This window comes from Colias eurytheme, chromosome 17, assembly GCF_061535395.1.
Source record: "Colias eurytheme isolate Ceu_HAF_F1 chromosome 17, ilColEury1 Martin Lab GWU primary, whole genome shotgun sequence".
Classification (NCBI taxonomy): Eukaryota; Metazoa; Arthropoda; class Insecta; order Lepidoptera; family Pieridae; genus Colias; species Colias eurytheme.
The window spans coordinates 2794665-2812186 of NC_142996.1; the positions used below are offsets into that span (position 1 = coordinate 2794665).

The 17522-nt window shown below is 34.2% G+C and overlaps 1 protein-coding gene across 1 annotated transcript; it reads right to left on the reverse strand.

The window, feature by feature from the left end:
- Positions 1 to 1213: 1213 nt before the first annotated feature.
- On the reverse strand, positions 1214 to 17257 carry PolrMT (mitochondrial RNA polymerase). The gene is made up of 24 exons (XM_090111612.1): positions 17024 to 17257; positions 16788 to 16898; positions 16177 to 16714; positions 15807 to 15935; positions 15126 to 15300; positions 14080 to 14190; positions 13737 to 13898; positions 13177 to 13506; positions 12796 to 12936; positions 12532 to 12650; positions 12107 to 12281; positions 11886 to 12004; positions 11416 to 11634; positions 10747 to 10896; positions 10203 to 10388; positions 9323 to 9532; positions 8721 to 8875; positions 8284 to 8435; positions 6618 to 6777; positions 6050 to 6179; positions 5337 to 5456; positions 4437 to 4608; positions 3439 to 3530; positions 1214 to 1574 (listed from the first exon to the last, which is right to left on the reverse strand). Exons 1-24 carry the CDS (start codon positions 17169 to 17171, stop codon positions 1448 to 1450), a joined length of 4131 nt encoding a protein of 1376 aa, XP_089967738.1. The 5' UTR covers positions 17172 to 17257; the 3' UTR covers positions 1214 to 1447.
- Between the last annotated feature and the right edge of the window lie 265 nt (positions 17258 to 17522).

Consider the following 17522-nt stretch of genomic DNA (forward strand, 5'->3'; position numbering starts at 1 on the left):
ACTGTTTCACAAAAAATATTTAAAATGCCGTCTTACGTGGTTAAATGGTGTCGCAACATTACAATTTTAAATAACAAAACACAAGGGATTACATTCCACAGGGAAGCAAGTTATTTCTTTTATGTTTTAATGACAAAATCATTACGGCAAAATTTATAGAAAAAAATACAGCCGCCATTGTCATCAGGACAGCTGTTGCCATAGTGTTGCCATGGCAACATGGCACACACACATGGATGTTTCGCCGCCATTACTAGGCTTCACTCAATGTTTAGGCGATATACCGTCCGTCTTTTTTTATACGTCCATGTGTAATACATTTAAAAATAGAAATAAGACCTCTTCCACTCATTTTTTTTTTACAAATTCGATCGATTTCATCTAAGTTCAGCTCTATATCCTATATCCTTCCTCAGGCCTGAAGCTATCTTGAAGTAAATCTATTCAGCACTTCAGTTGAGTTCGGACATACAAAAAGACCAAATTCTAAAAACTATATTTTTGGCTTCCATATTTATTGCAGACCACGACCCAAGTATTCTTTAAAAAAATATATGTACAGTTTTGACTTTCCTACGATTTGATTATATTTTGATTGTGATTACTAGACGGATTTGGATGAAACATTACAGGAATTAACGATGAGGAACATGGGTCATCAGTATAATACATGAGCTATAGAAATACTTGAGTTTGCACTGGGGTTCGTCCGCGGATCAAACCGCGTGGTACAGCCAGTTGTATATATTTCTTTAAACTAATCAGGGTAGAGTTATGGATAGGTTATTGAAATAAAACACAGTATAAATTGCCTTAGTTTATTGTTATACTAACCAATCACAGATTGTAACTATTTGCACTACGTTAATACTACGGCGTTGCTTGAGGTACAAATACATTATTTGACATTTTAACATTTTTTTAACAACAAAACTGTGCAATACTAAAGTATCTTTGATAATCGACTTAATTTAAGAATTGAACTCATCCAGTAAGCAAAATGGTCACATTAATCAATTATATTGTGATTTGTGACTAATTTGTAAATACATTGTTAAGTATCAAACATCGTGGAAAACTATGTACATCAGTCTATTCGAATAAGATTGTGTGTCTTATTTTTATATGAAGATGATATTTGCTTATTCACTGCATAGATGCAAATCTGATAGGGTGATTTTACAAAGAAAAATCATATTATAGCAGGCATTTTAATAAAATCCTAGTAGAAAAAAGACAACAAACAATCAAAAAAGTATTATTATTTTGAACTCACATTTTTTCTATTTTTCCTTTATGTTTAAATCAACAATTTCTTTTAATTGCAAATTACAAAACTAATACATAGATGAAAAACAAATGAAAAGTTAAAGCTTACATTAAATCGAATGCCTTAAAACACACAATCTTCAATCTTAATTCGACAAAGCCTAAGCGACAGCAGCAACTAACTGAAGAAATAAACAGACTTCAGTACACTTCTAATGTCGAAATCTCCCTTTTCTGGAACCTTCCTTAGGAGTGAATTCACTCGTTTCTTATTCGAAGCACCAACAGATCCATCCTCTAATTCCCTGTAAATAATATTGATATTAATATCGTTATTATTACACGTCACAGAAGAATCAAGGATTAAATTCTTTCTAAAATTTACATTTGCAAATCCAAGAATAAAGATTTTTTTGAGACGCTCATTTTACGTAATGGAGAATGTTCACTAATTTTGATTATTAGCACTCCATATTCTCTGTCAAAAATAAAAAATACTAGTGAAAAAATTACTTCGATACGTCAATTAGTTTCCGATTTAGAAGTAAAACAAGTTGTAAACGCCCGGTGAAGGTGTGACGTCACACCACAACACGCTCAATCTGGCTCACTCAGTCCAATTATAATTAAATACTTTTAAAAATGTCCAATCCAAATACCAGAAAATCATGTGTTGTTCCTAAATGTAAAAATACAACTACCAATTCGCTGGATAAGTTGTTTTTTATAGTTGCAAAGGACGTAAACAAAAAATGGTCAGAGGTGTAAAGCCTTTGGTGTCAGAATTTTCCGTGTTTTTACATAGTACTACATATTATAATAACATATTACAAATCTGCGTAGGAGAAATAGCCTGTTCAGAACTTCTTAGCTTAATAAATTATCGCATCCCATCCAGATCAACACGCTCAAAAGACTTATTTCATATACCAACCGCCAGAACCAATATGGGTCTTCGTGTGCCTCTTCACAGAATGTCTAGTTTTTATAATACCTATATGAATGATCTTGATATGTTTTCTTGTTCCTCTTCGTCTAACAAAATGAATGTAAAAAAATTGCTATTGAACATATAAGAATGTTAATATGTAAATATTTTGCAAATACGTAGACCTATTTACCTCCGTCTTTATGTACGCATGAAAATATTAATCAACGATTGTCTTTTGTGGTTTTTTCCTTGTCTTTCCTACTGCTGGGTGTTGGCAAAAATAATATTATATGTTCACAGTGAAAACACTATAAGGAGGCATTTTCATGTATTTTTAGTTAATAAGATTTTTTTTGTTTTATATATCTCTGTCTTTGTCTCTGTATGTTTTCCAATAAAGAAAATAAAATAAAAAATATTTTGAGAACATTGCAGCTGTTTTGCGTTATCCTTTGTTTTCTATACAAGTTTTAATATATACTAGACTGTGCTTCTGCTCTGCTCGTATGGGCTAGTATAGGTAGATGGCTAGTAAGATTTTTTTCTTGTTTTAAGTTGAGAATGATATGGAGAACTATACTAAAATATAAGTTGGTCGGGGGAAGAATTAAACAAAAACAGGGTATAGTTCCACACAAATTCAAATGTCAGCAGGAAAATGAAGATAAACGTCAGAGATCAGCAGTGCAAAAACGCAATCGTATAGAATATTTTGAGAAACTATTAAAAATAAAGATGAAACTTTGGCATGACTGTTATTTTACGAATAATAATTACTATTATTGGACTATTAACGAAATTTGCGGACGAAAACCCATCAAAATACTGCGCAAGCTATAACACCTACTACAGCGCTGCCGACTTGATACTAAACGCGGGGGCGCGGCCGCACGGCGCGTTGTGACGTGACGTCACAAGCGGTCACGTGACTTTAGCGGGACTCGATATTTTTCGAAACTTTGAATGCGTATAAAATCAAAACTACTTGGTATTTTTGAATACGACAAAAACTAGTGTATTTGTATACATACAGGCTTTACTGAGACACAATTTCAAGGGATTTGGCATACCTAGTAACATTCTTCATTATGTATAATGTTTAATGAGTTTTAAAATTAAGTTACACTTGAAGATATAAAAACATTATTTATTCAAAGTTTATCATAAAATGAAGTGTCACTTGGAGCTATAACAAACTTCTGTTATTTAGAATTGTATAAGAAATGAAGTAAACTTACTCCTCTGCGTAACTATAAGTCTTCACCATATAATCTGATAGATTTTCCAATATCGGTTGCGAATGTAGAGCGACAAACTGTTCACGGCATATCTGCAATAAAATAAAAAACATCATATTAAATTTCTATAAAAAATATACATTATGCATTACGTCTTTTGCCTCCGGAATGTCTCCTGGCTGATGCGTGACTTTTAACAAAGGTAAAACATAAGGTCATAAAGAATAAGAAAAATTCATAATTGCTTTGTCTTAAATGGAGAGTTTCATTTATATTTCAAATGGGACTTTCTATTTCGAAATATAATAATCAATTAATTGCTATATTGATGATGGATGAGTCGTATCAATAAAGTCTAAATTCCCTTCTCATGTAGTCATGAATGTAACTTACTTCCTTCCAACCGTGTCTGGATGTGTCCAGAAGCAGTCGTGTACAGACACAAAGGTGATCCCTTCGGCCTCACAGTGTAAGCCCGTTAGCACCATTGTTGTAAGTGACATTTTCATCCACACTTATAACAAACACTTGTCACTTACCTCATTCATCTTATCAACTGTGTCGGGGTGTGTCCAGAAGCAATCGTGTACCGACACAAAGGTGATCCCTTCGGCCTCACAGTGTAAGCCCGTTAGCATCATTGTTGTAAGTGACATTTTCATCCACACTTACAACAAACACTTGTCACTTACCTCATTCATCTTATCAACTGTGTCGGGGTGTGTCCAGAAGCAATCGTGTACCGACACAAAGGTGATCCCTTCGGCCTCACAGTGTAAGCCCGTTAGCACCATTGTTGTAAGTGACATTTTCATCCACACTTACAACAAACACTTGTCACTTACCTCATTCATCTTATCAACTGTGTCGGGGTGTGTCCAGAAGCAATCGTGTACCGACACAAAGGTGATCCCTTCGGCCTCACAGTGTAAGCCCGTTAGCATCATTGTTGTAAGTGACATTTTCATCCACACTTACAACAAACACTTGTCACTTACCTCATTCATCTTATCAACTGTGTCGGGGTGTGTCCAGAAGCAATCGTGTACCGACACAAAGGTGATCCCTTCGGCCTCACAGTGTAAGCCCGTTAGCATCATGTGCGAGGAGTCCAGCGAGTGAATGAAGTTGGGCGGGAACGCGTTGCGCTGTTTCATTGTGCACGGACGTCTGGGGGATACGTAACATTTTTATTTATTTATTTATTTATCATTACATCAATTACCTTTATTGGAAAACTAAACTAAAAATAAAACAATAATACAATTAATAGCTAATAATATAGATAAGAGCCTTTAGCTATACCTTTGCTTTGAACATATAATATATTTGGTGTTCTTGTCATTTTTATCGTATTTTATTCATTTATAGAGTACTAGCGGTCTGCCCCGGCTTCGCCCGTGGTACATACTACATATTTCCCAATAAAAAGTAGCCTATGTCCTTTCTCGGGTATCAAAATATCTCTATACCAAATTTCATGCAATTGGTTCAGTAGTTAAGGCGTGATTGAGTAACAGACAGACAGACAGAGTTACTTTCGCATTTCTAATATTAGTATGGATTTATTACGTATAACAACAAAAGAAGTAAATAACTTTATTAAATTTTTTTCATAAACTCTGTTTGCATCCCTAGATTAATCGTATAATATACCGCACCGCTTATGTGGGCATTGTGTATATAAAAATTTCGTCTTAAACATAAACAAAATAATAAACGGATACAAAGTTAAAAAAAATAGATATATTTATCTCACTTTTACCATATATTTCAATCCACTTTAAACGAAAAGAATTAATTGAAACTCTGTAAAAATATTTCATTAAAAAAGTGTATTTTTTATAAACTATATTTATTACTATTATTGATAAAATATCAAATATGAATATACTGACTGCATCAGATCAAGCGGCGCCGCGTGTGAAGGCGCTGCGCGACGGAAGTACGGCTGTAGTACCGGCAACCCGAGCGGGGTTACCCACTGCACACTCTCACCGCACACGCCTGATATTAGCCTGCGTATGCGCACACACATTAAACCACGTTAAGTCGAAGGTTGCCTGGCAGAGATGGCTTTGAGCCATAAGGCCGCCATTTGTACATTTTAAATGGTTTTGTTTTATGTGTTTTCATTTTAATATGTTGTACAATAAAGAGTAAATAAATAAATAAATAAATATAAGTTAGGCTTTTTTATAGCCGGCACGGCGAAACATGGTCCCTATGACAGTGATAGTGGGCACAACCTTGTAATGGCGACACCATTAAATTAGAAACGTATTGGAGGCGTCTAAAAATGACCTTTATTAATTTACTTACGACCCATCACTAACACGAACTGTCATAGGAATCGTGCTTCGCCGTTCCGCCTATAGAATTTAGAATTAAATAAAAGTACCCCCAATAATTTTGAAATTGCAATTGGTAGTGAAAAGCAATAGTAGGATATAGTAGTTATCAATCTTCACCAAGACATTTTAAAAAAACAACCACAACCATATTAAAAATATAATTTATAAACTTTACAAATTATCTAGTTTTAAAAATGTAAGTTTACCATAGAATTATTACTAAAATAACACACCATACATAAAAATCTACAACTCACTTTGCACAGTCCGTGAACCAATCCTGTATGAGTTTAGTCGATGTGAACATTTCCCGCAAGCTGTCGAACGTTTTCGTCGTCAAGTACTGCGAGCAAGTCCACACGTGCTCTTTGGGGAAATCTTCTATATCTGTAAGATATAAAAGGTAATAGTTTCATTTGACCAGACTTTTTAGTCCATCCGAGTATGGAAAAAAAGCAATAGATAGATTGGCGTTTGCCTTTAAGAGCCTTACTCGTACACGGAAATCGTACTTATGTGTGAAAATTTATGCGAATGTATGTGGCCCAGAGAATAGAATATATATTTATGGCCCTTTAACGAAAAAAAAAAATACAACGAAATGTCATGTTTACTCATCAAAAAATATATGAATAACCATCATCATGATCCGAAAGAACATTACCTAAATAATAACATAAACAACACTTTATGGTACAATTCACATAAGAAATAACAATACAGAAGACAAAATTGTTTCGCTACTACCTGCTTTTTATCTGAACAACATACAATCAAAACCAATGAAGCTTATTAATCAATTTCATATCAGTAATTTTGACTCACCTTTCAATTGTTTCGCGATCTGTAGCCTCGCTCCAAACTTAGTGACGCCGTACACCGTCGTCATTACTGTTTGCTTGATGACCTTCCTTCGCACAAAGTTCTCGAGGATAATGGCTTGCTTTACTCCCGCCTCCGCGTCTCTTACACGCATCGTTTCAACCTGTTGGAATAAGAGCATGTTCTAGAATATTCGATTTGCAAACAAAACGTTTAAAAGAACCTTTTTCTGTATCTCAATAGACAATAAGTACTTCGATTTTATTTAATAAATATATATAAAAAAATTCTTTGGCATGTTATTATAATATATTATGATGTTACATATGTATTTTGTAAAATTGTAAAACTGACATGATTTAAAAGAGCAACTATGGAGTTTCTTGCCGGTTCTTCTCCGTAGATACTGCTTTCCGAATCGGTGGTAAATTGTAAAATATGTAATGACGTTTCAAAAGTGCTTCTATAAGAAGTCTAATTGAATGAATAAATGTTTGAGTTTGAGTTTATTAGAATTATTCAGTCTGAAGTAATATCACCTTGCTTTTAACCCGTGACGCGTCCTACGTACAGCGGTTGCTCGTAACTCAAAATGGTACTGTAGCGTCCTGCGTACAAAAGCTGTTCCTAACGCGGCCAATGACTTTGAAGGTCACCTGTAGTTCTTACAAGTGAATGTTTCCAGTATAAAAAATATTTCTCTATGCCTTAAACATTTATAATTCGAATCGACACGACTCCGAGACAGGCAATAGAGACTAAAACCACAAAATAAAATAAAAAAAGTGAATCATTGATTGAGTTGCGTCATCGGCCATAGTTTGTGACATTTGTCTTGTTCAACGAATATTTGGATTGTGAATTATGCCGAGAGGAATAATTAGATGAGTGATAATTGAGACGTATATTACTGGAAATTTTACGTAGAATACGTTTATGATATTGGTTTTAGGGATATTTGAAGAATACTCAGTGAAAAAGTGTCTCAACTTTTCAGTGCGGAAGACGCAAAATGGCGCTTTTTTTCTTGTTTGTGAATAATGGAGATTTGTTATTATTCATAGTGAAATACGTTGTGTTAAATGTGTGAAAATATAAGTGAATGTATTTGGCAATCGTGTAGTGATATGAAAACGTGAATATGATCATTTGATGACTCAGCATTATCATGTAAGTGTTAGTATGTAAGCAATTAAAATTAAAACAAAAGAAAATCAATTTTTTATAATTTTATAGAAAAAATATATCGTCATGATTACATTTTTATGCTATAACTAGTTTCTTCCTCTTTCCAAAAATATATCATACATGGCATATAATTATAGAACAATAGGGTAAATAAAATTTTCAAACTCGGTAGTCATAAAAAAGCTAGATTTCGTGAACTCCCTTGACACTATCGGGATCGGTGCCGGCTGTGCGCCGGACGCGTAACGGGTTAAAAGACCTATCTTACGATATATCACAAATAGACTTGGAATATCATTTATACTTATTTAGGAAAGATATTCTTACAGCTAGGACCAAAGGCGATGCAAAGTGCAAACTTTCACTGTGTGTGCATTATTTACGAGAGTCGGGATGCTAGCTAAAACAAAAGGCGCGAACCTCACCATATACCACACTCAAAAGTGCGGCAACCTCGCTACATCAAATATACGTCACTCACCAGTGCGGCAACCTCGCTGTACACATCCTGCGGCCTCGGCAACGGCGCCAAGTTAACAGCAGCCGCACCGACCGCGTCACCGCCCAGTGCTGCGTAGTGCTGCAGACCGTTGCACGAGCCGTCTTGGTGTACGGGGAAACCGCACTCATACTCTGCAAGATTACACATTAGCAAAGCATATTTAAGTACACGGTAATATTAATGACAAAGGAAAATTAAATAGGTACAAGAAAAAATCACAAAGTTACGACATTTTTTATTAATTTCGAATTCATCCGATATTATTCTCAAGCCGAAATTCGCAAATCAATGTTCGCAAATTAAGCGTTCCTAAGATTTTTTTTGAACGAAAATTAATTAAAGTTTTATTATTTTTTATGTTTTATTATATTGTCGCACTTTATGTAAGTTACCTTATAGTATAGTATGTTAATTACCTTCATGGTTAGGAGATCGCACAGCGTTGGCGATTTCTATACAACAGGCTAGTGTTTGCCACGGTTCCTCGGATTCCTTCCACCAGCCCATTCCATCGAGAGGTCGATCTGCCGAGTCTAGAATTTTGTCCATTATGCTGTCTGCATACTCTAACCTGAGGTGATAATTTTTTTTTTATTATTTGAGTCTTTTTTACACATTTTGAGAGTTTATTTAATGAAATTTACTCAGTCACTTTTCCTAAACCTACTATTCCTGTGTGAAAAATTCATAAAATACATCTGTTCTATGCATAATTTTTTCTATCATAACTCTATAACTTAGTCTCGAAGGACCAATATCTATAACATTTGCAAAACTGTCTGCGTGCTCCACCTGTTTTATCGGAAACAAGCTCAGTAGTATGGTAGGCGAATAAAAAAACCTACAACTACACTAGGTCAAGTGGAATAAATGATATACCTCTTAAGCTATCAAAAATATCAAGCCAAAAATGTTGTTGAACTAAATAAGTTAATATACCTTCCACTACGCGCCAGCAGTTTGGGCTATCACAAAGCGATCAAGTGTCCTCGAAGGACCACTAGCTACATTTACAAACCTCTCTTCCACAGTGTTGCGTTTCTTCGTGCCAGTCAAGTTAATAGCGTGCAGCTTCAACCACATAAGGCCTTTAGGTCCCAACGGTCTTGTGCGTGCTAACCGCAACAACGCACGCGCTGCGTCCGCGCCGAGCGCAGACACGTGCGGTCCCACTGCGTACACGCGCCCGCGGAAGTCCATGTTGTGGGGCAGCCAGAACATTCGCTCCCTGGGGATAACGAATATTGTGAGTATGGTAAGTTATGATTGACTTTGTTTTACATTAGGCTAAAAGGTTCAAGGCCTGGCTGTTAACCCTTGTCGCCGAAGATGAACGGTGGCCACCGTTGGGTTTTAGTGGATATGGCTTCATGCGAGTCCCACATACCCCCTCGTGCAGTAAAACTGTAGAGGGGGACCGGGGATGCGTAAATGCATTTCCCAGCGTTAAAAAAAAAGGCTAAAAGGTTCAAGTTTTTTAAGTTTAAAAATAATACCATTTCCGATGATAATATGATGTACGGATACTAAGCAGAAACGTCTTTGTGAGACGACATATTTTTGTAAACGTTAAAAATTAACGCATTTAAACATGATATTATAAAAATGCTTTAGATCGCTACTTTCCAAATAAAAAAGTAAACTATAAATAAAACTTTACAATGGCGAACCTAGTTGATAATAAATTGTGTAATATACTGTGCAACAAAACACTCCAAAATTATTATTAAGTTATATATTTTTTTTAACGGCTGCAACCCCCCATGATATAGTTATCAACAGTTTGATACAACCAATGCTTTCTTTCATTAACATTGTTCAAAAGAACTATCAACTCTTTAAATACCAACCCAATTTTTTTTACACTACCCTCACTTCCAAAACCAAACTACCCTCACCTATAATGATTAGCCAGCGACAGTTTATACAGCGAGTCGCACCACAGCGAGTGCATATCGGCCCGGGCGCGGTTGTACGTGAGTCGACGCTTGTATGCGCTAGAGCCTTCGTTCTCGCCGGGAATGTCGGACAGTTGCAGGGAGGATGCGGGGGGTGGAATGTCGAGCTTTTTGTCACCACCCGATCTGTAAAAAATATATATAAATAATGTCACACTTGTTATCTCTCAAAATCATAGTATATTTAAATTCATATGAAAATCGGTAATATATAATTGGACACATCAAGTGACTGCCTACCTACCAAAAAAAATCGATATTTCATTTTTTGGTAGGTAGGCAGTCACTTGATGTATCCAATGATACAAGTGATTTCTTTAAAAAAAAGGTGTCTAAAAAAACGGTAAAAATTTAACCAAACAATAAATATAAGAGAACAGAATTTTTATTTTTTAAAGTTTCTCATTTCGATTGGATTATTCTATAACTTTCCAAATTCACAGATGCAGGTCAAATAACTATTTAAAAGCAAGCGAAAACTTACTTAAAGACCTTCAGCTGTAAGTCCAATATCGATTGGTTGATGACCCACGGCACTTCACCGAGCTGGTTCAAACTGTCGAGCACTGGGTAGAGGTCCGCTTGTGGCGCTTCTTCAAGTCGTTTCATTTGACTCATCACGTATACTGGCATCCTGTGAATTTTCTAATGCTGTTTATTTGTATATTATGTAATAGGCAGTGGGTAAAATACAGCGCAATTACTTAGCACACAAAATTTTATCGGAATGGCAAAATTTTGCAACGCAAAAGAGAATGTTAAATTTTTTACACAGAAAAATAAATTTTCGTTGCATTTTCGTGCGAAAAGCAGCAAATAAGGGGTATATAATATTTTTTCACATCGGGTAAGCAGCTGTACTATACAGGGTGTCCCAGAAATCGACGTCAAGCCGAAATTTTCTGACAGGTAATGCCACACCAGTTATTAGAAAATTTAAAAAAAAAAATATGTCATGTATTTTTATTTGCGTCCGTATGTCATAAGCGTCACTATCTGTCTCGCTCACACTTTATGGAATGTTTCTCTCCATCTTATTTAAACCACGCTGTGGTCATTAGGAACGCTTTAGGTACACTAGAATCGTTTTTTGTAATTTAAAGAAATTGTTAAATTGTTTACGCAGACTGTTCAACCTGTAGGGTGTACGCACCTCACGAGCGGCGTGGCGGTGAGCAGGTAGGCAGCGGGCGCAGTAGCCGCGAGCCAGGGCGCGGGCGGCGACACGGTGGGCGCGAGCGCGGCGCGCAGGCGCAGTGCGGGCCGAGCGGCCGCCGCGCACAGCCGGCTCAGCACCGGGTGCGGCTTCAGCTCCAGCCGCACGAGCCGGCCCCACGGGCGGTGCACTTTGTATACCGCCGGCAGCTTTTTACTGTAAACAATTTGCATTATAAATTTGTTGAATGAATTTTTTTTAAATAATACACATACTGTTTCATTATACCATTTAATGGTGGATACACTTAGGAACGAATCCTATAAACGAATCGATTCCACCGACCACACGCAGCTGAAAAAATCACCCTGTACACGATCCCATACAAAAAAGAATTTAAAAATGCCACAGTAACAGATCACAAACAGTACAACAATATATTAAAAATTTAAATCTAAAACACTCACACTTTGGATTTTGGTTTGAACAAATTGACATCAATCTTGACGTCATTAATAATTATATTGTACAGGAACTTTCCAATGTTTTGTCGAATCTCCGTAGACCATGGAGTTTCTTCTATATCCTAAAAACATACAATATTTCAGTTTCAGCTTCTAATGAGATTTCAATGGCTCTTAAATTTTTAATAATTTTTTTAAGAAATAAAGTTCCATAAGTTACTTACTAAGCTAGCACCTTCTCTATTTTGATGTACAAGTAATTGCCATGCTTGTCTGGAATTGTATGGCCTGCCAGTGTCGTTTAAAGGATGTCTTTCTAGGTACCATTTACAATATTTCTCATACACATTCTCAATCTTTTGGAGTACTCCATTCTTTTTGAATTGCTCTATTTGATACCTGAAATAATATTTTATAATTTTCTTAAAAAAATAAATGCTAATTTAAGATAAACGCAATTTTATTGCAAAATTGATATGGCTATTGGATAGAAATTTTATTCTATGAAATTGATTAACATTTCTAATTAGGAACCAAATTTTACATTTTCATTACATGGTTTTATCACATATCAACCACCATTTAACAATAAATTTATTACTTTAAAGCTAGCTAATACACAATTTTTTATTAAAATGAAGGTACTCACTTATTATACACCTGTACTCCCAAATCCCTCTGTAGCAACTTGAGGGTAGGACTATACGTCTCACTTCCGTCCACCAATTTTGTTATTTCATTCATCACTATTTCCACAAATTCGTCCACCTGTAAACATTGTTTCTTTTCGTTGAAGTACAATAAACAACTAGACTTATATTCACTTAAAAAGAAATGTCCGAGAAACATAAAACGTCCGAACCAAAACTCTGCCTATACATGTACCAGGCAGAGTTTATAATTAAATACCCACCTCTAAAACTTTCAAGTACGGATATAATGTGATAGCGGAGTGGGACGCGTTGCTTCTCGACTTGAGCGTGCTGAGGTTCCGAATAAAAGCTTCTTTTATCACACCACGCCATTCGTTTTCGGCTTCAATTAGTAATTCACGCTGAAAGTATACATTTTCATTTAAGACATTGTATTTTCTTTTAATTCAGTAATAGATTGAAGCTTAATGTAGGAATTTCATAAATTGTATAAGAATGGTAATTAAAATAATTTTAAGATGAACAATTTAATGCTGAAACATGTATTGATAAGTAGTGATGATGAAAAAATAATTTGTAGAAGTGGGTCATAGTTGGGGAACTACGGAAATGTACGCCAAAAAAAGCTATTGAATACATACATAAACTCTGACAGTCGTTGGTTCGTCATCTTTAATCGAAATATTCTGGACCTCAATTTCACCGTCCATTTCCATTTTTATTTGTTCCATTCCCTTCGCTTTTAGTTGATCAAAAGATAGCAGTCCGTTTACAGGAGAGTTACATAAGCCTTTTCTATTATCCACATTATTTATCTTCAATTTCTCCATCAGAGGACAATTATAGTCTAATTCTGGAGGAGTATACATTGGTTCGAAATGTGGCTCAATTCTACGAATAGCATTTAGCACTGTTTCACGTTGGTCAAATAGGAACTTGGATTTGTCTAGAAGATCGTTTAATTGTATACCCTGTGTAAAACATTTAAACAATAAAAAATATTTAGCACGCCTAATGATTGATGATTTTTCCGATATGCAATAGGATTATCAAATTTTCAAAAAGCAATACAATCACCAAAAGTTTAATTTACAATGACAGATATTTTTCTAAATATTTTCATGACTTACATTTTTCTATTTAAAAATCTACACTATTAAGACGAGAAGAAAATTCGCATGTTCCAAAAACCATTAATTACCTTTTCTTCCATTAATTTCCGATAATAGTTTAATACTGTAATTTTGTCCACCATTTGGCTCCGTTCCACACACTCGAATATTGCCGCGAATGTCTGCGCATTCACATTGATGCCGTCACTGAACATGTATGACAATAATTCTTTTGCGTTTTCTAACTGTCCCTGAAAAATAAATTTTATTTTAAGACCACTATCTTATTTCAAAATAGAGAACCTGTTACATGATTTTGATAAAAACCATCATTCTCTTTGAGATTTATATTATTAAATTTTAATTACTTATATATTTTCTAAAAGTGTATTTTACATTTAAGTATAAGATAAAATTTATTGAAGTAATTACCACAGAAGCATATCCATGTAACATTGTGTTGTATATTTTAACATTTTTGACTGATGGATGAGCATTATTCTTCAAACTTCTTTGTCTATAGTATTTCAAAACACGATCTCCCTGAAAAGATTGTTTTGTTACAGTGTGTTACTTAATTATTAACAATGAAATGTAAAAAAAATCCAATGAAATTCATCTAATTTTTTTTATTAAGTACATAGTAAAGGTCAAACAATAATGATTATTAAGTTTAAAAATGCATTCTACAAATAGGAAGTAAATCTGTAAAAATAGAATTATCAAAATATTATATCCAATGTGTGTCAGTGCTTATCAGTATTAGTTAAGAAACCTACAATGATAAGAGATGAAAATTTAGGACATATTCCGATACTAAAAAAAAATCATTTAAAATTTAATATTTTTGTATTTTAAATTTTATATCCACTCTATGCAACTTTATACTATGAATGTGAAAGTTACTCAGAATATTTAGTTATTATTTCACACTAGCGGTCTGCCCGGACCTCACCTGTGGTACCTATTTATGTTTTCTCTATATAAGAACCATCCTCATACTTCAAGGAATATAACAAAAAAAGAAATATCAAAATCGGTCCACCTGTTCATGTGTGATGCCGTGACAACGCGAAACGGGTTTCATTTTTATATATATAGATGAAAGCAGTTTGTTTTAGTACAGAGATATAGACTTGATATCAGCCACAAGCTGCAGCTAGTAATTGTAATATTTCACTGTAAACTACATCAATTTTTACTAACTTACATTATACATATCATATTAATATTATAAATGTGAAAGTTTGTATGGATGTTTGTTACTCTTTCACGCAAAAACTACTGAACCGATTACAATGAATTTTAGCACACATATAGAGGGTAACTTGGATTAACACATAGGATAGGTTTTATCCCGGAAATCCCACGGGAACGGAAACTATACGGGTTTATCTTTGAAAATGCGGGCGAAGCTGCGGGCGGAAAGCTAGTATTACATATTTGGACAAATATTACATATTTGGACACCAAATTACCTCAGCCACCATATTAAGAGAGCAGAGCAACTGTATGTGTGCAGCTAGAGTCCTCTGCAACGCCTCCTCTTTGCCGCGCCGTTCCATCTCCTGTTTATCTTCCTTCATATTCACCTCTTGAGCGGCTCGACGCTTTTCGCGCATTTTCTTCCGTTTGTCTTTGACTGCCTTTTTCCTGTGAAGATTAATGTTGTAAATTATTGTATGGATTTTTTACTTTTTAGAACTCATTATAGTTTATAGCGTGTATTTTTTTTTTATCTGCATAGTTTTTTTTCATTCACTTAAGACTGCCTTTTTCCTGTGAAGATTAATGTTGTAAATGTTGTAAATTATTGGATGGATTTCTTACTTTTTAGAACTCATTATAGTTTATAGCGTGTATTACAATTTTTTTTATCTGCATAGTTTTTTTTCATTCACTTAAAAAAAGTAATCTATTGTAACAGGGAGACAGTGCCGTAGCTGGAATACAGGGCTTGCCTTAGTTCAGCTACGGCACTATCTCCCCTGGTTGCAAAATCTTTTGTGTACATATACAAAAATAAATTGTCTGGCAATCTGTAAATTAGTATAAGTTTTTATTAGAAAATAAATTATTTATTATTCACATTAACTGTAAAAAAAAATTGAAGAAAGAAGCAAAAAAAAATATGATTAAATGGAATAATGGAAACTTACGCTTTTTTCAGGTTGTATTTAAGTTTATTATCCAATTCAATATGATCATCTTTGTTTTCATTAATTTCACTATTCAAAGAAGGGTCATCACAAATATCTTCAATGACTGGTTGTGACAACCCTTGAATCCTGTGGAATAATTATAAAAAAATATATGATTATTTTATTTGAGTGCATATAGGTGTATTTGTATATAAAAAAAAAACCTGTTATTATCTAATATTAAAGTTTAAACATTCAATTTGAATTTAACAGATTATAAATATTCATTGAGCTGTGTTATTAATCCTAACATTAAGAAAATTATTTACACTATATTAAAAACATCATTTAACTGAATTAAAGTTACTTCTTAACAAACTATACTCACTGTAAACTTGATAAATGAGTCATTAATTCGTGGTCATAATCATCCAAATTGCTATTGTCTATGAAAAATTCACGAAATACTGCATGTGGACTCTTTGGCATCGGCTTTTTTTCAGAGGCACTAAACGGCATATCTAAATTAAGCTCTTGAGTTAAACCTTCATTAATGGCATATCTAAGGTCCTTCAATCTTTGATCATATAAAGTGACCTTCCTAAAATCGTAATAACTCTGTTTCACCATATCTATATATTGTTTAGTTTTAAATCTATTTTCAACAGAAGAAATTTGGTGACTGGTAAATATGAGAGCACATTTGTCGTCTTCCAGTATTACTTCAGATGAATTTTTCTTTAAAATCTTCTTTTTAACACTTTCAAGGAGTTCAGGGTCTATTTCAATGTTGTTGACCTTTTTTATTGGTTTTGTGAGTTGATGTAGCTGTCCTAGAGATACTGGACTAGATGCTAATTTTGACAGATGGGAGGCATGCAGTTTGCTTATTGACACCTTGGATTCCATCATACTCCCATGGTTTACTGTAATATAAAAGATACCGTTAGCTCGACATTCTAACGTGAAATGTAAACAAACTAAATGTGAGTAACTCACCTTCTAGCAGCTCTCCATATTTTTTATAACCTTTATGCTTCACTTTTTTCTTTTGAGACCTTAGAGCACTGGCTGTTTTTGTCGATTGATGCCTCGTAGAAAATATGTTTTCTAGAAATAAATAAATGTTATGCAACACGTTAATTAGGTTATGTTTATTATAGTAAATAATGGCCACAGAAAATATTTTTTATATTTTTTTAAATATTATACCTCATGTTAATAAATAAAAATACCTGTTAGATAACTCGTTTGAAGAATTTTTCGACAAAATGAACATTTTACTTCCGTAACTGAAGCGTTTTTCAAAACAACATTTGATTGTGAATTTAAACCTTGAAAATTGCTATGGTATAAATTCCGAGCCGATATTATCCGGTGCATTTTTTATAATTCAACATCACATAGCATATCTAAAAATAAAAACATTTGGTATAGCATGCCGAAATCCGTAAAACACGTGAAAACGAAATCACTTATCACACAATTTTAAGACAGTGACATTTTTGACAAAAAACAATAGTCAAAACCAAAAGTCAAAACTGACAAATGCACAGAGCAAAATTTGCTGTTAAATGAAATTTCCATAGATGAAATATATTCTTCAAAGTACAAATTAATTAATTTAGCCATTAGGTCAAATAAGCAAATTCTAGATATATTCATTGCATTGCAGTAAATTATAGTTATTTACTGTATTAAATAATTTTCGCGTACGCACGGCACGATGATCCC